Source organism: Sphaerodactylus townsendi, unplaced genomic scaffold (genome assembly GCF_021028975.2).
Source record: "Sphaerodactylus townsendi isolate TG3544 unplaced genomic scaffold, MPM_Stown_v2.3 scaffold_28, whole genome shotgun sequence".
Lineage (NCBI taxonomy): Eukaryota > Metazoa > Chordata > Lepidosauria > Squamata > Sphaerodactylidae > Sphaerodactylus > Sphaerodactylus townsendi.
Genome location: NW_025950451.1, coordinates 1 through 24,988, shown reverse-complemented (window position 1 = coordinate 24,988; position 24,988 = coordinate 1). Strand labels below are relative to the sequence as shown.

General features: G+C 47.8%; 1 protein-coding gene across 1 annotated transcript in view; it reads left to right on the top strand.

The window, feature by feature from the left end:
- The window catches only part of LOC125425320 (hephaestin-like), a 33,991-nt gene extending 11,151 nt beyond the window's left edge, over window positions 1-22,840 (top strand). Inside the window, exons 5-10 of the mRNA XM_048482928.1 lie at window positions 6,491-6,670; window positions 7,710-7,964; window positions 13,105-13,273; window positions 17,877-18,016; window positions 19,624-19,755; window positions 22,736-22,840. Of these exons, the coding sequence (XP_048338885.1) occupies window positions 6,491-6,670; window positions 7,710-7,964; window positions 13,105-13,273; window positions 17,877-18,016; window positions 19,624-19,755; window positions 22,736-22,746 (887 nt within the window). The 3' untranslated portion in view covers window positions 22,747-22,840. The remainder of the gene's footprint in view (window positions 1-6,490; window positions 6,671-7,709; window positions 7,965-13,104; window positions 13,274-17,876; window positions 18,017-19,623; window positions 19,756-22,735) is intronic.
- The last annotated feature ends 2,148 nt before the right edge of the window (window positions 22,841-24,988 follow it).

The window sequence follows — 24,988 nt, the reverse complement described above, 5'->3', positions numbered from 1 at the left end:
TTGCTGCGTAGGGCCCCTCAAGGAGCAGTCCTTTCCCCAGTGCTATTTAACATCTATATGCTCCCTCTAGCCCAGCTGTTACAGAGGTTTGGACTGGGTTGTCATCAGTGTGCTGATGACAGCCGAATTATATCTGTTGATGAGCAACCAGCTGTTGCTCCAGACAACTTGACCATGGGTTTGGGTACCGTGGTGAGGTAGATGAAACGAAGTTGTTCTAACAGAGACAGAGGCCCTGTGGCTGTGCCAGGGAGGGTCTGAGATTGGGTGCCAGCTCCTGACTGTTGATGGTGTATAATTAACACCCAAGCCGGGTGTGGTTCTGGATGCCCCCTTTCCGAGGGGTCCCAGATCACAAATGTGGCCTGACTGGCATTTTCCCATCTTTGCCAGCTCAGACAACCTTGTCTGTCCCGCCCCAACTTGGCTATAGTTATCCACACCATGGTCAGCTCCAGAATAGGTCACTGTAACTTGCTCTATTCGGGGATCCTGATCCAGAAGCCCCAGCTGGTCCAAAATTTGGCCGCGTGGGTCCTTACCAGGACACTGTGGGGAGTTGATATGCGACTGGTGCCCTATCATCCGTGGGACGACCTGTCCCAATATATCCCCCACAAAGCTCTTTGCTCTTAATAGCAACCTGCTTGAGGGCCGTGGCCCAGGGAGTGTCTGGCTGTCCTCAACTAGGGCCAGGGCTTTTTCAGCCCTGGCCACAGCCTGGTGGAGCGCTCTGTGGAATGGGATGAGGCCCTGCAGGGGTTATCCCAGCTCCTCAAGGGCTATAAGATGGAGCTATTCTGCCAGGCCTAGAGTTGAGGACAGCAGCGGTTGAGATGTCCAGCTGGCCGGCCTCCCTCCCTCCCTCTTGCCACCCCTCGTTTTATATTGTTAGCCGACCCTGATTTGTTTTTAGTGTTATCTTTATACAAGTTTCATAATTTGTATTTTATTATTTTTATAAATTGTATTTTATCTGTGCTGCTAGCTGTTCTGAGCCAGGTCCGGTGGGAAGAGTGGTATATTAAATCTAACAATAATAACCCAGGTGGGTCAGCACCAGGGGCATACTGGCCACAGGGACATGGGGTGTCACATGTCCCTGGTTGCAGCCCATTCTGTCACGGGAGTGCAAAATCGCCCCCCTTCCTTCATCCCAATGTGCTCACCCAAGCCCCAGCCACCTGCCCATGTTCCGCCTGCTGCCAAAATCCCTGCATCCGGGTCGTTCATTGGCCTCTTATGACCCCGGCTTCCCGCCCTCACCGGCTGTCTTCCCGGCCTCCCTCAGGCCACGCTAGAGCTCCCCTCAGGCCACTGTGGTTGGGGAGGGGCCTTGGTAGGCAGCCGGGCAGCAGTGGCCTGCGGGGTGGAGTGAGGCGGTGTCAGGGGCCCTCCTAGAAGCCAGCCAGCCCCTCCCCTTTCACTCCTCACTGTGGGGGCCATCCTTCCATGGTCTAGCAGGGTGGCATCTTGCACTGGCGTAATGTCCATTGGTCAAAGTGGGCAGCTGCCCAGGGCTCAGGAATTTTCCTCAGGCATGCTCCTGCATTTTTATTTTTTGTGTTTTTTTCACATTTTGGCCTGCAAGGGGCGCATCTTTAGAGGTGTCGGCACCAAGATTTCAGGGTACAATCAGGAGACTGTCCTGATGACACTCCCCAAGTTTGGTGCAGTTTGGTTCATGGGTCCAAAGTTATGGACCCCCAAAGGGGTAGACCCTATCCCCCATTGTTTCCAATGGGAGCTAAGTAGAGGGGGGCTGCACATTTGAGGGTCCATAACTTTGGCCCCCCCTGAACCAAACTTCACCAAACCTGAAGGGGGGTGTCATCAGGACACTCTCCTGAAGATACCCTGAAATTTTGGTGCTGATAGCTTAACAATTGTACCCCTAACAGGCACTCCCAGAAATTTGGCCAAGAATCTTACTTCTGCATTGATTTTTTTCCATTGATGTCAATGGGGAATTTCTGGTGCAGCCTGTGGGGTGCACATTTCTGAAGGCACAGTCACAGAACTTTCAGGGTATCTTCAGGAGACTGTCCTAATGACACTCCCCACGTTTGGTGAAGTTTGTTTCGGGGGGGGGGGCAAAGTTATGGGCCCTCAAAGGTGCAGCCCCCTCTCCTTAGCTCCCATTGGAAACAATGGGGGATAGGGGCTACCCCTTTGGGGGTACATAACTTTGGACCCATGAACCAAACTGCACCAAACTTGGGGGCATCATCAGGACAGTCTCCTGAAGATACCCTAACATTTTGGTGCTGATACCTCTAAAAATGTGCCCCCTGCAGGCCAAAATGCGAAAAACATCAAAAAATAAAAATACATCAGAGAATCTCGGATGTTACCGCAAGTTCGGATCGCGCAGAGTTCGGAGCGGGCGGGCTCAGGCTCTTGGCTCTCCTAGTGCCTCCGAACCGGCTCAGCTCGGCCCGATCCATGGATCAAGCCAAACCGCCAAGCCTTGCTGCCTGTTCTCCACCGGCACCTCTGCTGTGCCAGCCTCTACTAAGGCCCTTTTGGATGGATCTTTTTTTTGTGTGGTAGCAGGGACTAGCAGTCAGGGGCCATTACATGCACCTGGGTCAACGCAATCACTACCACACTAGCCGTTTCTCCCCTGGATGCTGCCGCTGCCCGCCGCCGCTTGCCTGCCCCTCGTGCCATTTCACGGGTAAGGGGGTGTGTGCCTAAGTTCAGCTGGCAAGGAGGGGGAAAGCCCCAAGCCACCAGGGGAGGAGGAGGGGGGAGCTCCACCTCCTTCCGCTGCCCATGGGGGGCATCAAACTCAGGTTTTGCCCAGGGCTCCGGTTTGCCTCGTTACGCCCCTGGTGTCTAGGCCCTGCTATGGCTGCGGCTTTGGAAGCCTAGCCCCAGCAGCTGCTGCCACCAGCACCAGCAGGACCGGGAGCTTGTCGCAGGCCCGCAAGGCAAGCATGATCTCCGATGGAGGTGTGGGGGTGGCAGTAGCCAGCACTGGCCGACGGATTGCAAAGTTGCTGTAACCCAGCACTAGCTGCTGCCAGCCCCTCTCACCTCCATCGGAGGCCACGCCTGCCTCATGGGCCCGTGGCAGGCTCCTGGGCTGGCCTGGCCCCATCGCTTGCAAAGGTGTGGGGGGGCGGGGGGACTCCCGGAGCAGTTGTTTCCCCAGGCGCCATTTTCCCCTAGTATGCCTGTGGTCGGCACTGCTGCTTTTATTGAAGCTTACAGCAGCATTCGACTTGGTCTTTCATAAAATCTTGGCCAACTGCCTCATTGGTGCTGGGATGTCTGGGACAGCCTTGCAGAGGCTGTGCTCATTCCGGGAAGACTGAGGACAGAGGATCACAACTGGTGAGAGAACATCCATTTGCCACAAATTGACTTGTGGCGTCCAGCAGGGGGCAATTCTCATGCCAATATTATTTAATATCTATATGTGCCCTCTAACCAGGTTGATTTGGAGGTTTGGACTGGGATGTCATCAATATGTTGATGACATCCAGTTATATCTCAGGATGGATGTTCATCTGGTCATCCAGATGCCGCCCTGAGTATTTTGGCTGGCTGTTTGGGGGCTGTGATGGAATAGATGAAAGAGAGCTGAGTCAGGGCAGGTGGTGGGCATCCAGAATCTCACCCAGACTCTTGACTGATGATTTAGGTGTTAATTGTACATCATCAAGATTCAGGAGGTGGCACCCAGTCTCAGACTCTCTGGCTAAGCCACAGGACCACTGTCTTTTTTGGATTTAGCTTCAGGGCGGCTCCTCACTATGGCACCCAAACAATTGGCCAAGTTGTCTGGAGCAACAGCTGATCACTTCTCAACAGATATAACTGAGTGTCATCAGCGTACTGATGACAACCCAGTCTGGTGGTTTCTTTTGGGAGCTGCCAGGTTGGGCACAGTCCAATGAGCATGCAGGACCCACAGGCCTTGCATGGTGATTGGCTAAGCCTTTGTCGTCAGACTTTAGACCCTTCGTCAATTATATCACCTATGTATTGTTGAAGGCTTTCATGGCCGGAATCACTGGGGTGCTGTGTGGTTTCCGGGCTGTATGGCCGTGTTCTAGCAGCATTCTCTCCTGACGTTTCGCCTGCATCTGTGGCTGGCATCTTCAGAGGATCTGATGTTGGGAAAGCAAGTGGAGTATATATACCTGTTGGAGTGTCCAGGGTGGGTGAAGAAACATTGTCTGTGAGTAACAAAGAAAACAACCAGGTCAATAGGTGAGGGCATCTGAATAGAAGTATGAGTAACAATGAAGTCTGTAGCAGTAACAATAGGGAGTAACAATGGAGATGGCAAGGTCACTGGTGGGAGCATCTGACTAGAAGTATCCTGGCCTTTGTTTCCTTTGTCTATAGTCATCCTATGTTTGTGTGGAGCTGGTTACACACTGTCTTGACTCTAGTATTTTTCAACACTGGCAGCCAAGTTCTGTTCATTTTCATAGTTTCTTCCTTTCTGTTAAAATTGTCCATGTGCTTGTGGATTTCAATGGCTTCTCTGTGTAGTCTGACGTAGTGGTTGTCAGAGTGGTCCAGAATTTCTGTGTTTTCAAATACTATTCTATGTCCAGGTTGGTTTATCATGTGTTCTGCTATTGTTGATTTTTCTGGCTGAAATAGTGTGCAGTGCCTTTCGTGGTGGCTCTTTTGATAAAGTGGTCTGAGCTAGGCCAAGTTCGCTAAGAAAGCACCCAAATTGAACAGGTTAAGTGCTATAAATACCTTGGCCTCTTATTCTCCTTCAACCTTTCATGGGCAACCCAGAGGAAGGCCGCTCTCCTAGCTACATCTAACAGTATGTCAGCATTACTACGTTTCTTTTACAGCAGTGGCCACTCCTTTATCCCTCCTTCCCTCAAATTTTTCAATGCCAAAGCCGCCTCGAGATTGCTTTACGGAGTCTCAATCTGGATTCAAGCTATTAACCACTCCTTGAATTCTCTTCAATCCAAATTTTTTCACAAGATAACTGGACTCCCAAATTGTGTGCCCTATGCAGCTCTTTGTCTGGAGTTAGGTCAAAACTCCTTGGAATCAGCCGCTTGGCTGAGGACTTTTAGATTCTGGCTACGAATTCACTTTCTCTCAGACTGTAATTCCCTGGTCCACCGTCTGCTCTCTGACACCCATTCCAACCCCTGGTTTTCCATATAATTGAAGAAAAATGGCCTCTATTGGACTGTCAGTGGATTCACTTTTGCCCTTTGTCCTATTCAGAAGCTTATAGGAAATTAAAGGTCAACTATTGGATAGAGAGTTCTCTACCCTAATCATCGCAGCCAAGAAAACGTGCTCCCCCCTGTATTTTTCTCTCCCATTTGAATGGGGCCACTTGGCACACTACCTGTATTGCTTAATAAACCCTGTTCAAAGGAGAGCCATAATGCTCTCCAGGTTTAATGTTATGCCTTCTGCCTTGTTACATGGCAGATTTAATAAGCAGGAAAAGGCTAAAAGATTGTGCCTATGTAATGATGGCTCAGTTGAATCTCTGGCCCACCAATTACGACACTGTCTCAGATTCAAGGAAATCAGATCCAAGTATGTGAATCTTACTCCTTTACATTTATCCCATCTCCCCGATTTAATTAGATTGCACTACTTGCTGGACAACCCTGATCCTTCTCTCTGTACGATAGTGGCAGACTTTCTCCTGGAAATTACTAAACGCCAGTAGATTTCCTTCGACCTGTATTGTATATGCTTTTTAATCTGTTTTTTATTACTGTTGTACTGTTATCTATGCCAATAAAGGCTTGCTTCTTCACTATAACTCCTGAAAACGTTCTGGTAGTTTTGCTAGATTTAGGTTTGCCATTCATAGTACAGATACTGGGTCCTAGGTCCTCACCCTGGGTCCTGTGTAACAGTCATGTGGGAGTTGCAGGTTCTCTTCAATTCTCATGATTGGGGTGGTGCCTTATTTGGGGCATAGCTGCAATGAATATACAGAAGTATATTCTGTTTTCCTTCCTTCACTGTTTTCCTGAATTGCAACAATTGCAGGCATATATTGTACTCTAGTGGATTTCCATAGCGACCCCCTCTGGACTGTTTCTGGTCAGGAAAATGGTGGAGGGCAAAATGCAGAAGTCCTTTCTCCATACACACCAGCCACAGCAGAAGATGTGCCCTAGGCAGGAAGACCCTTTGCTGCCGATCCTCCCACACTAATGCAGGAAAGTTGATACTGACTTGGGACAGGACCACAGTTCAGGCTCCTGCTGCATAACTGCACCTTCCAGAGGAGAAGTGCGGGAGGAGCCATGCACACCCTACAGGTAACAGCTGAAGGAAGCTAAGAGTAATGGATCGTGGTCCCCACAGTGGAGATCTTGCTTGTCACCATGAAGAGTCCACTAGCTAGTCTCTGAGCAGGCAATCGGAAGTTGATTATCTCATGGATGTGAGAAAACATTGTCGATTCGTGCTGGTTTCTGTTCAGCAGATTCCCTCTGTTCACTCATGCCCTTTCCTGGCACAGGAACTCTGGAAAGTGTTTCTCAAAGGCGCCGTGATGTGGATCTCAGTTTCTTCCTGATGTTCAGCGTGACTGATGAGAATGAAAGCTGGCACCTGAGAGAAAACATTGCAACTTTCTGTGGCGATCCGGAATCCGTAGATGAGGAACATGAAGAGTTCAAGGAGAGCAACCGGATGCATGGTGAATGCCCTCTTGTCTTCCCTTCATTTCGTATCCCAAGTGGAAAGGAGTGACACATTCATCCCTGAATCTGAGAAACTCAGCAATCAGAAAGCACAGCTATGTTTCAACTATAATGCTATCTGCTAGTTAAAATATTTTTGCTGGTTGATTCCTTTTCTTATATTTAACCAACACATTTTCATATTACCTAAAGCTCATTACCCATTGGTGGGGAAAGTTCTGGTGACCACGTAGCGTTTTCAAGGCAAGAGACATTTGGAGGTTGTTTGCCATTGCCTGCCTCTGTGTGGGCTGAGAGTACAGTCACTGGCCCAAGGTAACCCACCAGGCTTCATATGGAGGAGTGAGGAATCAAACCCAGTTCTCCAGATTAGAGTTCACCACTCTTCACCACTACACCATGCTGCTATTCATTGAAAGAAGAGCCAATCTTTAATTATTTCCTTTTTAATTAGATTTGTGACCCCATGTCATGATTTCCCAGCACAAAGAACAAAAATGCCTCCAAAATCACCAGTCCTCTCACAGTGTGTTCTGAACTGTAGAAGTGCCCTGCTAGAATGTGCACATTGGTTCACAGTTTACCTCAAAATGGAAGTCAGGTGATAAAATGACTAGCAATGAACAGAAGGTTTGCATAAAGAACATCTAATTACTAACATCCTGAGTTACTCTTCCACTTACATGACAGATTGAGACCATCCTGGGTATAAGCTAAATATTCCATTGGCACCAGTAATTACTTTCATGGCTGATTTCATTTCTAGTCCCCCTTTCACATTAAGGTGGATATCAAAGGGACTACCACCCCCCACCCCCCCACACACACACAGTCCTGGCCTGCCTTCACCTTCTGCACTCAGAGGCAGAAGCTCCAATCCAGATTGTGATTCATGATGAAGAAGGATGCCTGCCATATTAGCTTATAGGATGAAATTGAAGGAGGCGCCTGGATTTGGACCATTATCTAAGTGCTTCAATTAATTAATATTGAACTAATATTGCTTGACTGCCACCTTGATATTTGTTTCTACAGCCATTAATGGTTATGTGTTTGGTAACCTACCTGAAATGACCATGTGCGTTGGGGATCGTGTATCCTGGCATCTCTTTGGGATGGGCAATGAGATTGATGTCCACACCGCCTTCTTCCATGGACAGACCCTGACTGTCCGAGGCCACAGGACTGACGTGGTCAGCCTCTTTCCAGCCACATTTATCACGGCTCAAATGATCCCTCAGAACACTGGGAAATGGCTGCTTAGCTGTGAAGTTCATGACCATCTGCTAGGTAAGGAGTGGTGGCAAGTGGGATTCGTGGCCAGTGGCTGCTGTTCTTCCTTGCCCACCTGAAACCAGGATTTCATTTGTCTTGCTTTTTCATGAAATAAGGACAATGTTATGACCTGTCAGTTCCCCAATCAGACAATAAACCACTTGCAAGTTTTCAAGGATTTCATTGAAAGACATGCAGGAACAAAAGGAAGGTGTTTCTGGCAAAAGGGCGCCAAACAGTTGACCATATAGAAAGCACACTCCCCCCCCCCCCCACACACACACACATGGGAACAGAGAGTCAAAGAGAAGCCCAGTCTGGAGGCCCGTCCCTGCAGCAGAACTCCAAGGCCAGACAGAGCGTTGCTCCTGCAAGAGGGAAAGAAACTCCAGAGAGCTCCCCCTCCCAACACTGCCATCCTGACACAACCACATGTAAGGCAGAGTTGAAAGAAAGCATTTGATTTTCCAATATTTTCACATTTTACTGCTAAAATTCAGCATTGTGCAAACTGCCATCTTTCATGAGATACTTGCCTAGACTTAAAATGTCAATGTCCTGTACTTGTTATCTCTGAGGAAGCCTCGTCTTGCCTCCTGTTCCCAGTCTTCTCCGTTTTCCTCCTCTATTCTTCTTGCTGACCATCTCCTCCTCTAGCTGGTCCTGTCATCCTCCTCACCATGATACTCAAAAGAGTTCCTCTTCTGCCTGCAGTGGCGGAACCATAAGATGCGGGAGGGGTGCTGCGGGTGGGGGTGGAAATTGCCCTCACCGGGCCTGAAAACAGCCTGGCCCGTTTTCAGCTGGCAGAAAAATGTAATTAGGGTGGGGGTCCATAGGGGGTGGGGGGCAGTGCCCTAGCGCCATTCTGCCCCGGGCGCCACTTTCTCCCCCTGCGTCTCTGTCTGCCTGCCTTTCTCACAGGGATTCTCCTGTGGACCTACCCACACATTTTCCCATCGTGTCATTAAGACATCCCTAACTGGGCCAACATTCCTTGGCTAAGTTTTAAGCAGTTTTTAAAAGAACAAAATTATTTTGTGTTTTAATTTAAACAGGGATCATTTTGTTACATCATACTTTCAATTTCAAATTATGTTTTTTCCTTTCATTTTGAACTTCTTCTAACACTCCCAAGTTTAAATTTAACAACTCAAATTACCATCAAACATTTTTGTTCAGTTGTTTGACACTAGGAGGAAGAGAGAGCTGAGGATTCAGACATCTAGCTTCACAACAGCCCTGCAATGTGGGGCATTGGGAGACAGATATTTTGAGAGCACTGAAGAGCACCCTATCTTCACAGGGAGGTCAGCAGGGGTGGAGTGCTGGGGAAAATGTTGTGGGTTTTCCGGGCTGTGTGTCCACAGATGCAGGCAAAACGTTAGGAACAAGATCTACCAGACCACGGCCCCACAGCCCGGAAAACCCACCACAATCTGCTAGGGATTTTCCTGAAGCAAGCCCTGCCTGTCAGGAGCAGTTTTGGGTGTGAGAGGTCTCAGACTCCAACCACTGGGGAACACTGCTCTGTTTTCTTTTGGGGTACCGCATGACCCCTCATTGATCTTGTCTCGGTGAGACAGACCAGAGGACTCATTTCTGGAGGGGTCTGATGCTCCAGTGGGGAATTTGGACCGCTAGGTGCTCCGACTCTGGAAAGCCATCCCAGCAGGGGAATGTTTTTAAAGCCAACAGTAGATTGAAAGAATTATCAGGTCTTTTCCAACATTCATTTTTTCTGCTGCAGCTCATATATCCTTACCCAGCACAGGGCTCTAGATGTGTTGACCATTGAAAATTGAAGTCAAGATACCACCAAAAAAGGAGAAGCAAATGAAGGAAAGGGTAGAGGAAAGACCTCAAGGGGGAAAATGGTCAGTGGGGAAACGGTAAAGTGCAGGAATAATAAGTGTGGTCTGAGCTGACTTGAGATGAATCTAGAAATCGTTCTGGAAGGATATGGAAAGTGTTTTTTAGGATTAGCATACAACCAAACTAAAATTGCAAACTCAATACTGGGCCTATTTGGACCACTGTGTCTTCCACAGGAACACCTACCAAGATAGGCAGGGTGAAATTTTGGCACAACTGAAAAGCACTAGATCAAAGGGATCTAGAAGCTTATATGAGAGGGTGTTCAAATACTTCAACTTGCCTGATGGTAAGAGGGAATACAGCAACAGAAAACCATTGCTATCTGTATTTGCTTTCGAGAACAGCCCTGTGGCAAACAGGCTTAACAATGGATCAGTCATAGTGATCATACATTCTCTGTTACACATACAAGTTTTGACTGTTGCCAACTTTTCTGTTTTAAAAAAGGAGCTTTACCCCCGCTTCTTAAAGGCAGAGCTTTCTAATAACAAATTATTAATCTCCCTTACCCATTGGAAGAACCCCATTCTGGTAGATTTTATTAGGACTACTAGGAAGAAGTAGAAGAGTTCAGATTTATATCCCACCTTTCTCTCCTGTAAGGAACTCAAAGTGGCTGACAAGCTCCTTTCCCTTCCTCTCCTCACAGCAGACACCTTGTGAGGCAGGTGCGGCTGAGAGAGTTCTGAGAGAACTAGGATTAGCCCAAGGTCACCCAGCAGGAATGTAGGAGTGCGGAAATACATCTGGTTCACCAGATAAGCCTCTTCCATTCAGGTGGAGGAGTGGGGAATCAAATCCAGTTCTCCAGATTAGAATCCACCTGCTCTTAACCACTACACCACACTGGCTCCCACTGGGCCTTCCATTTCCAAGCAATCTGTCCATTAATGCCACTGTTACTATTAACAGTGGTTCCCTCCCACCCCTCACCTCCCACTCCGGCCCAGAGTAGTGTTCTGGAACCACACGTCACTGTGCTGGGACCATGTTTCAGATAACTGAAACTTCCATTAAATCTGTCTTCAAGCAGCCAAAAAGGAATGAGGATGACGTGACACCCAGTTTGGGGGTCCAGAGATTCTCAAACACACAGGCCTAATTAGAGACACCAGTTTTCTTAAGAACCCCAAGATTTTAGAATAAAATCCCTTTTAAAACCATGATGGATAACATATTTTTAAAATTGACCAAAACCTAAAAATTCTTAGATACTCTCACCATTGTGGATGATCACACACTCTTATGGCTTTTGAAAGTTGGGGTACCCAGATGTCCGAACCCCCTGCCAGAGCAGCAGACCCGTCTAGAAATGGTTCCCCGAATTCCCAACAAGATTGATGAGGGCCCACGTGGTACCCTGAAGGACAACAAAGGAAGTGTTACCCCCAGTTACAACCAGAACACCCTGTGAGCCCAAAACCAGTCCTGACAGGCCAGCTTGCCTCAGAGCACACCAGCATCTTCCCCCAACCTCCCTGTGAAGATGGGGTTCTCTCCAGTGGTTGGATTCAGCTGGTTCGCACCACCTCAGCAGAACTGGTTGTTAAAATGGTGCTTGTAAACAACCAGTTGTTATATTATTTGAATCCCAACAGTGGTGCTCTTTAGTGCTGTTGGGTATTTGACTCCCCACGCCCTGCATTGCAAGAACGTTGTTCTTGTACTTTTGTTGACATGTTTAAATCTCACTGGTCCATTAGAACATTTATTTATTCAAACATTTATACCCCACCTTTCCTTGTAGCTCAAGGTGGCTTACAACAATAGATAAAAACATTTGCGGTCAAAACAACCAACCCCATCAACATGACTTGCCTATCTCCAGGGGCTCCCAGAGTGGATTTCTGGAACTTGCCCCTCCAGCACCCCACTGTGTTTCCCCCGTGGCCCTCCAAGTTTAAAGAGAAGTCCAGCTTAGCCAGCTCTCTTCGCCTGTTGGTTTTTTGTATTCAAAAAGCATCCCTGCGTCTTTGCCCGTCATGTATGATTGGTGACAACTGACTGCTTAGCTGATGGTATAGTTGAGCCCAACCTGATGCATAATTATTTCACTCTGAAATATATGCTTTTACTTGCTTCTCTGTGTGTTGCCCTGGGCAACCACATGGGCAGAAAGACAGCTGAGGAAAACAAGAAACAAGGCGCTGCGCAGGAAAAAAAATCCATATAGGAAGCAAACTTGATAGCGTTGCATGGGGTCAACATATACTAATGGTTTTGGGGTTTTTTTCCTTTGTGGGCCCCAAGATTTGAATGAAATGAAATACAAAGGAGGGGGTGAAGGAGTATTTGCTTTTCATGTGGAAGGTTCTGGCACCTTCTGTTTGAACAAACAAATGGATTTCCTGCAGCAGGATTCAGGGAAGCCCTTGGCCAGACACAGGCGGTCAGAGAGGCAACGAATGGCAGCACTGGCGCTGGGCCTGACTTAGGATTGCTGACTACAGGCTGGGAAATTCCTTGTGGGCGGCCCCTGTGGCAGCGGAATTCAGTGAGGGATTTCACATAGTATCTGTGGTGTCTCTCAGAGGCTGCCCTGTGTAGCTTGGAGAACTCCAGGCTGCACCAAGAGGTTGGCACCCCAGCCTGACTCCGTAGGTGGCAGCTGGCCCCATTGATGTTATCAGCATTGTTGAGGTGGAAGCACAGTTACCTTCTCCTGGGCATTGTGACCTCCTTCTTTGCAACTCCAGACTGTCTCATTGTTTCTTGAAGCCTGAGCAGCTGGTGCAGGAAACTCCACTCTGGGCTGGCTTTAAGCCAATTGGACCAACTGCTCCCAATTGGGCCCCTTGCCTAATGGGGCCCTGCACTAGGGTAATCTTTAGTTTTGCCATGTGCACACAACAACACATTGCAGCATACACCTAATACCACGTGAACTTTTCAAAGGTGATGTACACATTTTGTTTGCGTACGCATTTGTAGGCTTACATCTACACAATTTTATATTAACATGTAGTTTAGATCTGTTTGGTCCATTAACTCACATGGTCTTTTAAGTTCACATTTTGATTGCTTTCCATTCTGCCATAGATATATATAATCTGTAATAGACTTTATTTCTATCTCTGTGATTCTACAGACCTTGGCTGTTAACCCGAGGCACCACCAGAAATGTTCCCAGTTGGGCCCTGCAGCCGCTAAGGGCAGCCCTGACTCTGCTTTCCAAATGTTCTCCCGTTGCACTGTCCTGACTATGCTCAGCTTGGTGAGTCTCCCTCTTTGACCAGCTCGGTGGCAGGAACCTGAGTCTCCTCTGTCCTTTCTACAGCAGGGATGGAGGCTTTCTATGAGGTCAGAAATTGTTCCACTCAAGACCCTGAACCTGCCCTGAGGGGGAAACTACGGAAATATTACATCGCAGCAAAGGAAGTTCAATGGAATTATGGACCCTCCGGATTAGACCAGAGCACTGGGGAAACCCTGCAGGAGCCAGACAGGTGAGAGGGAGTATTGGGGAGAGGCAATCAATCCATCACGCCTTTATTGGCATAAAGTCAGGATAAAACAGGCTCATATATATAAAAGACAAGTTAATTCATGCAGAAGAATGTTTGGGCACTCATGTGGATATACTTATAACGTGCTAATATAATATACATAGCGCAATTAGCAATAATAAAACAAGAATAAGTTAATACTTTAAAATAGTTGTCAGGAATAGAGCTACCGTACATGTCGTCCCCTGGGCAGGCGGGATGTGATGTTGGCAGGCACCTCCGAGCTCCGCAGCCTGCTGTGTGCTGGTGGGTGGGAGGGCGGCAGCTTAGGGCATTTCTGAAGCTTGCCTCTTTGTTTGGGACCACTTTGCCATGGTATTGAAAGGGGCTTTTTCAACAAAACCTGTAAATCTGAAGCTCACAATGCGCCAGAGTTGGGTCTTGCACCATCCGCAGTCCAACAAAAGTGATGTCTGAATTTAAACCCATTTTATTCTCAGAGAACATTCATGGTGCAATTGATAAAACGAGAAGTTTGTAAATAGGGAAACTACACAAAAAAATCAAAAGTAGTTTGGAAAAGACTGATTGCAAGAGTTCCTTCTGTAAGGAAGAGGCAGAGGAGGCGGAGGAAGAGGCAGAGGAGGCAGAGATGCTAGAGAGGCGCAGGGCGGCGCACGCGGTACCTCCTTTGCAGGCATGAGGATCATTTTGCAATTGAGTGTTGTTTTGGAAACGGTGGACAGGCATACAGCAGCGCAGGAGTGGGACGAGTGGGTCTGTGGGTGCGCAAATGGGGGAAGAGAGGCACGTTTGGTGCTGAAGTGGTTGTGTTACCGCGCTGCTCAGGTAACTTTCTACAGGCTCCAAAATACCCAGCTCTCGGCAGCGTCTAGGAACCCAAACAGGACCCGACACGAAGAGTGTAATAAAGAAAGGTTTTATTAAGATGCCGACCTAAGTGTCAGCACCTCAGTTCCACAAGGACTCTGCACTGCCTAGCAGCCTTACAACAACTTACATACACTTTCTCTCGTCGGGAGCCCGGGAGAATACAAGACAGCCCACCACCATGACGTGTCCACTGGCGGGAAAACACAAAGGTTTCCCCAGGTGTCCGGGGTCAGGAAGCAGAGCTTGATGACGATAGCCCCCGTATCTGCCTGCTGAAGGGATTAGGCAGGGCGAGGCGCTTCCTCCAAGATCTTCCTTTGTTCGCGTCCATCAGGGACCTTTGCACGTGAAAAGGGTGGGCTCGGGTGAAGCCGAGATGGATTCCTGCCTTGGGCCAAGGAGGTTCCATGCAGTCACAAATACAGAGAAACTTACAAGTCCTTATTTCCTATCTAATACAGTTGGTTTCTACCTAACTCACACAGAAATAAAACAGGGTTTAATCTTTAATTCAGACACAGTCCAGAAGTGGGACAAATTCTCTTCTGGCTCCGCTATCAGTTGTGCGCATGCCGGGGGGGGGGGGGGGGCTTATGAAGAACAGGAGGCTATTTTCAAATTGAGCCCTTTGGTTTCCCGCCGTGATTTTCCTGAGCTGACCCTGCTTCCTAGACTCCTGAGACTGCAAGTTCAACTGGTTCTTTGAGACTTGATTTTGTGTTGTTTAGGGGTTTTCTATGGGAGTGGATGGTAGGGCTGAGAGCAAACTCAAAAAAGGGCCGCTGCTGGCTTGCTGCCTACCTACCCTTTCAAAAAAGTCCCTCCTCACCCCTTCTTCTGAACTCCCTCCCTGCTGTCCCTGTTTCCTCGCTCTTTCTTATGGGCGTTTGGGGAAGGAGTCGCGTACGTTCCCCTGCTTGCTCCTTTTCTCTTATTCTCTCTCCCTCTTCTCCCCTCTCTCACACACTTCTCTTTTCTCTCCCACTCCCTGCTTCCCTCCTACCTTCTTCTTCCTCTTCCCTTTCCATCTTCCCCCTTTTATTACCTTCCAGTGCACCTTCCATCCAGAGGTGGGATTCAGCCAGCTTGGCCTGGTTTGGGCAAACCGCTTCTTAAATGGCGAATCCCACCTCGCCCTGCTGCTCCGCTGGCTGGCTGAACGAGCACGGTGGAGTGACCTTGCACTGGCACAGCACTGGCAAGAAGCAGCACAGCTGGCGGAAGGGCAGCGAGACCCCGTTCAGGCCCATCGCCCTCCTCGCTCAACTGGGTCGTCATGGGCACAGACTCCCAACCCCCCACCCCAGACGCTGCCGCCACTGCCCACTGCACTCGCATGCCTGGCCCGCCCGCAGCTGCCCTAAGCTGCCGCCCTGCCACTGCCCTCCAGCACACAGCAAGCTGCGGAGCTCGGAGGTGCCTGTCAATATCACATCCCGCCTGCCCAGGAGACTAGCTGAGGGGCTGTTCCCTGTGGCCGCAGTGCATGGAACTCCTTTGTAGCCGGAGAGAGCCACCAAGGAAGCCGTCTTTCTTTCTCTCCAAGCAGCCTTTCAGTCCCTCTTTCTATTATTCTTTCTCTCCTCCAAGCAGCTTTCCAGTCTCTCTTTCCGTCATTCTTTCTCTCCAAGCAGCCATCCATATCAGCAAAGGATAAAGCGGAGTCACTCTGGTAAGATGAGAAGTCTATTGTAGTCTTCTTGCACTCACTGCAACCTCCTATCACACTTGGAAAAGAATACTCTTCACTCAAGATGTTCTTTCCATAGGAAGGCTTTTACTTTAGCAGCTGCAAGGTTCTACAAGTCTATGCTATACAAGACTATCAAACTATACAGAACTCTTCAGCAATAACAAAGTTCAACACATATAGAACTTAACTCAGACTCAACTCTATCTCAACATATACAAATGCATATATCAGGGATATTTTTCCCCGCCCACTCAACAGCCTCTCATTGGTCTAGAATTACAGTTGAATTCACCAATCATGTTAAAGGTTAATCTTTGCTACTTTTTGCCCCTAGACTGACTGTCTCCGTCCTTTGGGTTTGCAAACCTCTGCTAACTTGAAATGACCCTTTTTGTGAACTTTTCACTCTTTTTTATATATCATGACAATCCAGTCCCTCTTTCTGTCATTCTTTCTCTCCAAGCAACCTTCCTGTCCCTCTTTCGGTCATTTTTTCTCTCCCTTGTTCTTCTGATGTTGAGGGGAGGGGAGCAGCCAGTTCTGATTGAGCTGCGGGGGGGGGGGGGGGGGTTGTTAATTTTTTTAAAATCCCGCCACTGAGTGTAGGTAACCTTGTTAAGCGCTGTTAAACCCCACTGATTTTCATGGGAAAAACTAAAGCGCTATCCTTTACCTGAGAGTAAGCTCAGTTGCTTGGGAGTAAGCTTGGTTGCTGGCAATGGGGCTTACTTCTGAGTAAACCCTCATAGGGTCGTGATTCACCTATTCGAAATGTTGCACAGTTGCTTCACAGCAAAGCCACCGACTACCACCAAGCTTACTTCCGCGTAACACATGCCTTGAAGGCAACCGTTTCTTCTAAACTAAAACCTCAGTATTCAGGTTAAATTGCCGTGCTGGCCCTTTGCGATAAATAAGTGCTGCTGCTTTAGAGGCAGAAGGATGCAGAATGTATGGAGAGCAAAAGAAGGAAGCGAGACTGCCTGGCTGGGACCCTGAAGTTTAATTATAGGCTCTTCACACTTTGTTTAAGGACTGTGTTGATTTCGTGGGAGTTCTCTCAATATAGTGAGGAAAATTAGCTTTAGAGCAGACTTTAATGTTGCAAGAGGCTGGGTAAGGGAATCTTTAATACCAGTGTATACGAAGATGGGCTCAGAAGAAAATCCACAGAGAGGATTATTACGCAGATTTGACAGTCTTTATTGTAGGGATAAGGGATTCACAAGCATCTGTTTCAATTCAGCAAGCATGCACACACAGAGTTCCTAAGGTATAAATAGATTGGAAAATAGATTTGGAATAGAAAGACGGTATGGGGTATAAGGGCGATACAACCTGATAATGAAGTGAAGAAGATCCAGGGTTCAGAGCCAAATGACCAGCATCTGGTTCCAGAGGATGTTGCACACGTGAGTACAGCAACAAAGACGGAAAGGTGTCAGTGGCATTGTCGGAGGTTTCTTGGCGGGGGGTAGGATCTTTATGGGAAAAAGATCCACCTCTGGGGGTGTCAGGACAATGTTTAGGGGATGGCTGGACAGCCTCTGTGAGGTGTCAGAACAGCCTTTGGGAAGTGTCTGAGAAACAATGAAGTGCCCTGTAAGGTGGTCAGAAGAAGTTAGTTAAAGAAAGGGGTGTCTGGGTTAAGATAATCAGGGAAGGCCAGGACATCAGGAGTTTTCCTGTGACTGAAATGAGTATTCATTTGACTGGGCTACTGTATCCTATTGAGAACGCATTCTTCCTTGGCCGTGAAGCTGAAAATATGCTGATATGATAAGCAGGCTGGAAGCATGAAAACCAGAAAAAAGTTATTTTAGCCTGACCTGTGCAAGAGTTACAGATCAAATGAAGATACTGATGAGTGTCAACATTTTGGATTCTAATTTCAGGTTCTAACCAGTCTTATGCTGAGTCCACTGGTTGTATGTCTAGGTGTGTCCTTTTTTCTAATGTTTCAGCTGTCACAAAAGGCTTTTGTGAATCCTAAGGCTCGTTATTGTCTGTGTTTAGCTTCTCAGAACTGTTCTTTAAGAAGAGTTCCATTCGGATTGGGGGAACATATTGGAAGGTCAGATACGTGGAATACACGGATAGGACTTTTCGGGTAGAAAAAGAACGACCAGAAGAAGCGAAACACCTTGGCATACTTGGTAATGACAGCAAAATAATGTTTCCTAAAGCATTATTAATAGCAGACATGGACATAATTAGAATTGCGGTAGTTAATTTGGATTTTCATATGCACATATTTATTATCTGGTAGAAAGGGAGGGAGGGAGGGAGGGGCCGATTGTACACTGCGGCTCAGCTTCGCAGCAGGGAAAGTTTCCTTTGTGGCAGAGCTTTCTGTATAGATGCCCTTACACTTATGGTGCTGCTGATCCTAGAAGTCTGCTGTTAGCGAAGCTTGGGTGAAGAGCTCCGCAGAGGAAACCCAACTGGCTAGGCTTGCTCTTTTATATATACTGATCCCATGACCCTCTTTCATTCCAGCCCTTGCAATCCAAAGAAAGAAGGAGAGACTTGGAAAGGAGCCATGCAACCCAAATCTATGATGCCTTTTATTCTTAGTCTTTTATCTCTGAGCCTTCTGTAAGTCAGTGGCCAATTATACACAGCAAAGTTCCTGCAACTTCAAAGAGTTCTTCTTTCGGGGGATGTTCAGTATTGTTACCCACTGTCCTGTTTGCAGTGTGGCAGGCATGACCCACCAGCTGGCTTTTTGCTTGCATCTGGGGGTGGGGGATGTTTCATGGGTCCTCTATTGCGCATGCATGCTTTAATTTTTAATATAACCTTTAATTTTTATCTTTAAACTTATCAGTAATCAATATATCAGTCTATCAATCTATTGATAGATCAATATATCAACATAAAAAGGCAAACTATTAAAGAAAAGTTTTGGAATGTGGCATCTGCACACTTTGCCCAAACACTGATTGTCTTTAATGTCGGGAAGTGAGGGGGAATGGTGGCATGTAAACTGCAAAACCGCACAAGGACACCATGAACCACCATTTCCTAAGCTCCCCAGGTTCACAATCACCTGTCTCCCAATGTGCTGTAAACCTAAGCATCAAGACCGTTGGGCTTTTCCTGGTGAGGTCTAGAATCACTGATTGCTTGTTTATAAAACTACAAGGCTGCAGACATCCCAGTTTGTTGATCAAATGAAAGGCCAAATCTTATTATTATTTTCACTTTTTTAGTATTAGTATTAATTTGTTACTGGTATATACTTTTTTGATCTAAAGATGTTCAGGAGCAGGGAGGTCATGGGCAATAGAAATGATGTGGCCGGACAAAAAGCAGGGAGTAGTCAGCAACAAGGAAGCATGCAAAGCAGTTCAAGCGAGTGTGAGGGTAAGACTGGGTGGGGTGGTTGTGGGCGGAGGAAAGAGATCCAGGGCAAAGCTGTGCCCACTGGCAAATCTGCCCCACTCTGGCAGTGAAGCAAAATTAAAATCGTGTTATGAGTGGATTTTCTTTCTTTATCTTTATCTTTATCTTTATTAACCTTTAATAGGCATAAATAGTGGATTTTCTTACCGTGGAGAGAGTGGAAAGTGAAAACGTGGCTATAGGAAATACATTCGTACAAGAAATCTTGCCGTGGCAGACATTTGCCTCCACCACACAGCAAATGCCTTGTCCGTAATTCAGCAGTGAGTGGCCTTCACATGAACAGCATTTCCTTAATAATTCTGGGTACCAAACCATATCCCCTCCCCCTTTCTCCTTTTCTCTTTCCTCGCAGGACCGGTCATCAAAGCTGAAGTGGGGGATTCCATCCAGGTCACCTTTGCAAACAAAGCCTCCTGGCCTTTCAGTATTCAGCCCCACGGTGTATTTTATGGAAAGGAGTGGGAGGGAACCCCCTATCAAGACGGTTGGTGTATTTGTATGAAAATATTTGCCTTGAAAATCTAACTCACAAAAAAATGATTTTTCCTCTTGAAGCAGATTTGTGCAAGAGGAATACTTGGGATAAAAAGCTAGCAATTATCTCTAGTTTTTAGGAAAAAGCGATGAAAATAAGAAGTCTCGTTGCTTTATGTATCAACAGTTTCAGGAGGGTAGCCCTGTTGCCTGCAGTAGAGCTAAAGTCTAGAAGCACTATAATTATCAATAAGATTTTCAGGGTATTTAAGCTTCTGAGGGTTGAAACTCCCTTTGTCAGTTATGTGAGTCAATACTGGAACTAGTGCATGGAAAGATGACCTCAAAGTTCCAGCAAGAAAGCCTAGACAAGGGGAATGACTGAGGCGAATGGCTGGATGTTTTTGTATGTTGTTCTTAGTTGAAACAGTGGAGGGGAAACTGCAGTGAAGGGAAAACTATGTTGGCTCTTGATGGAGTACTGAATCAGATTCAAGGTTTTGGTACTTACCTTCAAAGCCCTAAACAGTGTGGGGTCATTATACACTTAGATATCTATTTCGCAGTCTGTCTGTTTTATTGTGTTTTATATTGGAAGCTGACTGAAGCCCTCAAGGGGAAGGATAGTTTACAAATACTTATTGTTGTTGTTAATCGAACAACAACAGAATGATAGACGTTTATGTCTTAGAACTAAGAGAAACCCAGTGAAAGTGATTTAAAGACCGACAAAAGGAAAAATTCCTTCACACTTTGCCACAAGTTATATGCCACTAGCAGAGACCTTTGTAAAAACTTACTGAAGAGAGGTTTACCAATGTTAAGAGAATTAGAAAACAAGTTCAGACAAGTCAGTTTCTAAATCTTTGGAATGGGCATCAGACAGCAGGGGAGGACTGTTAGCTTCTTGCGTAGGACCACCCAGCTAGCCTCTTTTGGAAACAGGATGGTGGACTGAATGTCCCAATCCAACCAAGCTCTTCTCTAGGCAGAAATTCTTTAAACATGCATGTCAATGCCTCTCACATTTTCCACTTTCAAGCGGTGAAGCCCCATGGCATTAAAGCTCTGCTCACAACCGGAGTTTGATCCTGACAGAAGTTGGTTTCAGGCTGTCAAGGTTGACTCCACCTTTCTTCCTTCGGTAAAATGAGTACCCAGTTTGTTGGGGGCAAAGCGTAGACAGCTGGGGAAGGCAGTGGCAAACCCCCCTGTAAACACAGTTTGCCTGGTAAACATCAATATATGATATCACTTTATACCTTTACCTTTAAGTTGTAAGTAGCCAACTCCCATCTACTTTTTAAAGATGTCAACTCATCCAGGGACTGAGGAATTGGGACTGAGGAATTGGGGGAAAAGGAGGAGTGGTTGGTACTACTTTCAGAATACCTTGAGAACAGGCGCAGAATAGAACAGAGTGTAACCCAGGGCATACCACCCAAGAGGACATATGGGGTCATATGTCCCCAGGCGACCACCATTTGGCCACGTGGGGGATGGAAAATCGTTCCCCAAGGCCCACAAGCCTGAACAGTGGCTGCCACCTGGCGGCTGGTGTGGTTTTTGGACAGGTTTTGCCTGTCCACACTGCCGCCCTGCAGGCTCCTGGGTTAAAATGGCAGCTTTGGACTGTGTTCAGGGGCAAGCGATGCTACCCTGCCCAGACCCCGTCCCCAGGGAACAGGCCTGTTCACCTGGCCCCTCCCATGGAGTGTGGAGCAGCCCACATCAGCTTCTGTCGGCCAAACAACCTCTCCAGCAGGCCCCAAGGCCCACAGGCTTGGGGGAAGTCGAGTCGGGCAGCTTGGAGGCTGCGGGCTCTGCTCGCAGGTGGCCCCCCACCTGGCTGAGGCAGGGCCCACAACTATGAGCTGTGCTCTGAGGGCGGGGCCAGGGAGAACCCTGGGCCTCATGGAGGGGCCCGGGCCAGGGTATTGCTGCAGGGGCTGGGCTGGAGGGGTAAAGATGGAGGAGAGTGTGAAGGAGGGGGAGCCAGATGAAAGGCAACAGGTATATTTAGAATATATAATCCTGTCAAGCAGAGTAACGAGCAGAAATGTAGATTGTGTGGCACATTAAGTTAGAATAGTTATCTCTCAAAAGACCAGCCGTTTTTACCTCAGGAATTCATAAACATAAGGAGAACTTTACTTAACTGAGAGAGAAAACATATACAGTATATACACATTAACAAAGTATCACATATACACAGTTATATTCACAGCTCATAGTTGTTACAGTTTGGTTGCGATAAAATATGTTTGTCAGATCACTTTTACATAGCATTTGGTTTACAACATCTTTTCACTTAGTCAGGCAGTCAGGCAAGTGAAGCAGTAAGTCAGTGAGTGAGGCAGTGAGGGAACAGAACACTACTAATGGATTTTAACTGTCACCTTTAGAATGTTCGTGCAGCTTCCCAGAGGGCTTGAGCAGAAAACTCAGATTTTGTCCTGGGCTCCATTTTCTCTAGATACATCTCTGGTATAACCCCAAAGCTCCACGCTGCAATATATGACTACGGTGCCAGTTAACTCAACTGCATTTTTGAGAGTGCCATCATGTATGCTTAATCATTGACTTGCCTTTCGTGTGAGGAACTGAAGGCAGTTTTTTTAAATGTGGCTTTGACAGCAGCTGCCCTCACAGCACAAGAATCTTCACTGTGTGACTGAAGTAAGCTGTAGCAGCCATTTTGTGACTGGCTGTGCCTCCAGCAGCAGCCACTTTGTGGCATGACTACCATACTGTGTCAAAATTCCAAAGGTTTCCACCAGGTTAAAAAGGTTGGGGACCCCTTGCTCTAGCCCCTGATATGATGCTGTTACACGAGAATGGCTAAGGCTGTTGCATCCTGATCTATAGCAGGCTGGAAGCCTGCTCAAAAGTACCATCAGTGCTCTGGTACTCTGAAGTCTTGTGGGCCAAATTGGTTTTTCTGCCACCTGTTCTCAGAATGGCTTATTCAGTATTTTGAACCCATGCAGAAGCAGCATGATGTCTGATTGCTTTCCAAAAGGCTTCTCCCGGAATGGAGCGTCTGTGAAACCTCTGGGGAACTTTGTGTATCACTGGACAGTCCCATGGCACGTCGGGCCCACAGCCACAGACCCACCATGCCTGACTCGGATGTACTCCTCTGCAGTGGATCCCACTAGAGATGCCAACTCTGGCTTAGTGGGCCCCTTACTGATCTGTCGGCCCGGAACCCTCAATGAACAGAACAAGCAGGTACAGTCTCTCAGCCTGCCACGGCCAGGGCAGTGTCTCAGCTGGAGCAAGAGGACACAGGCCATTTGCTTTGGCAAGGTTTCTATTAGAGCCAGAATTTTGCTGCTCACAATCCAGCATCAGTGTCTCCTAAACTCCTCCTCATGGGATAAAACCCTCAGCCTCATGAGCTGCCGCTTGCAGGGGGCCTGGCAAGAAACTCACCACATGGTGTGGTCATGTTATGAGCCTTGCCCTTGAAATGTGGGGCTGCTGCTTGGGATACTTCCATAGCACAGGCTTAGAGCACATCCCCCAACCTGGTCTCAGGCATCTACTTTTAAAAGTTTCTGCAATAACAGGCCTGGCAACAGGGCTGTTAACTCTGGGTTGAAACAAACCTGGAGGTTTTGGGGAGTGAAGCCTGGAAAGGGTGGATTTGGGGGAGGGAGATCAGTAGGTATAATACTGTAGCCCACTTGCCAAAACTGCCGTTTCTCCAGAGGAACTCTGTCCCCTGGAGATCAGCTTACAAATGCCTCTTTGCCCCTGAGGCTTAGGACCACAAGATGGTGTCTTTACCTTTAGATAGCTATAAAAAAGGATCGATCCTATTCATGATGGACAGATCTGTCAACACTTATTAGCCAAAGAGAGCTGTTTAGCGGTTCACTAAGTGAAGCCTGCAGATTCAGAGGCAGAACACCTCTGCCTTCCACTTGCTGGAGAGTCACCCTGAGAAAGGATTTGTGCCCGTCTGGGGGCTTCCTGGCAGAATGTGAGTGGACGCTGCAGGAACAAGGCAGAGTTCCTCATTAGCTAGACCTTCAAGCTGGTGAATGGAGAATTTCTGATTTTCCTACCACCAAACTCAAGTGTCTGTCCACAGCTTGGTTATCTGTGAACTCACAAAGATAATCGGAACAGTTATCTTTGAATTAAGAAGCCTTCACTACTTATCCAGTTAGGCACCTTTCTCGAACAGTGAATAACCTCCTTGAGTGACTATTCCACACCTGCTCACAGCGAGCCTCACTGAGGCCCCTACCACACATGCAGAATAATGCTCTTTCAGTCCACTTTGCTGCCTGATTTTACTGTGCAGAATAGCAAAATCCACTTGCAAACAATTGTGAAAGTAGAGTGAAAGTGCATTATTCTGCATGTGCGGAAGGGGTCTGAGTCTCGCAATTGCAGCTGGATTATGTGTGTGCAGTGTGGGTTTTCAAGGCAAAAGATGTTCCAAGGTGATTTGCCTCTGCCTGCCTCTGTGTAGCAACCCTGAATGTAGCTGCCAAGATCTGAAGAGATCAGGCTAGTCTGGGCCATCAGGTCAGGGCAACATGAGGGCAAAGTGATTGTCCGGGCGCGGCCCTGTCCCCAGCGCCCGGACTCAGCACAGCAGGCAGGGCAAGGGCTGGCCAAGGGAGAGACAGCAGGATAACAGCAGACAGAGTAAAAGCCAGCAGAGTGAGTGTTGGCAGGGAGGGGCCTCTCACAGCTGAACCGGCTGTGAGAGAGAGTGGTGAGCTGCAGCTGGGCCAAGAGGAGGAGTAGATAAAAGGAGAAGGGAAATGGGCCTCTGGGGCTGCCACTGCAGCAGGGACTGGGGAGGGCGTTGGCAGGGGAAGGGAGTGGTAAAGAGACAAGGAGCTTAGAAGGGGTGGCTGCCCAGCGCTGTGGCGAAACAGGCTGGGGAATCCCGGGCTTCACACCGGCTGCTCACCCACCCCACCCCTGTGAAGCATAACAGGGTGGGGCAAGGAAGCCAGGGAAGGGGAGAAGCAATCAGAGGGCTCTCTTCTGTGAGGCAACAGAGAGAGGGAGAGGGAGAGGGGTCAGGCAAGCCGGTGGCTCTGGCAAACAGCACCGGGACCCTTGGCCAGGGTATGGGAGGAGGGTACAAGGCGTGGCCTAACGCAAGGCGCCCTGTGGGCAAGACTGTTCCTTGGCCCTCAGGGCCAAGCTAAGATAACATCGCCTGGGGAGTCCAACCCCCCAGGTCAGGGAAGGTGGGTCGGGTACAGCCA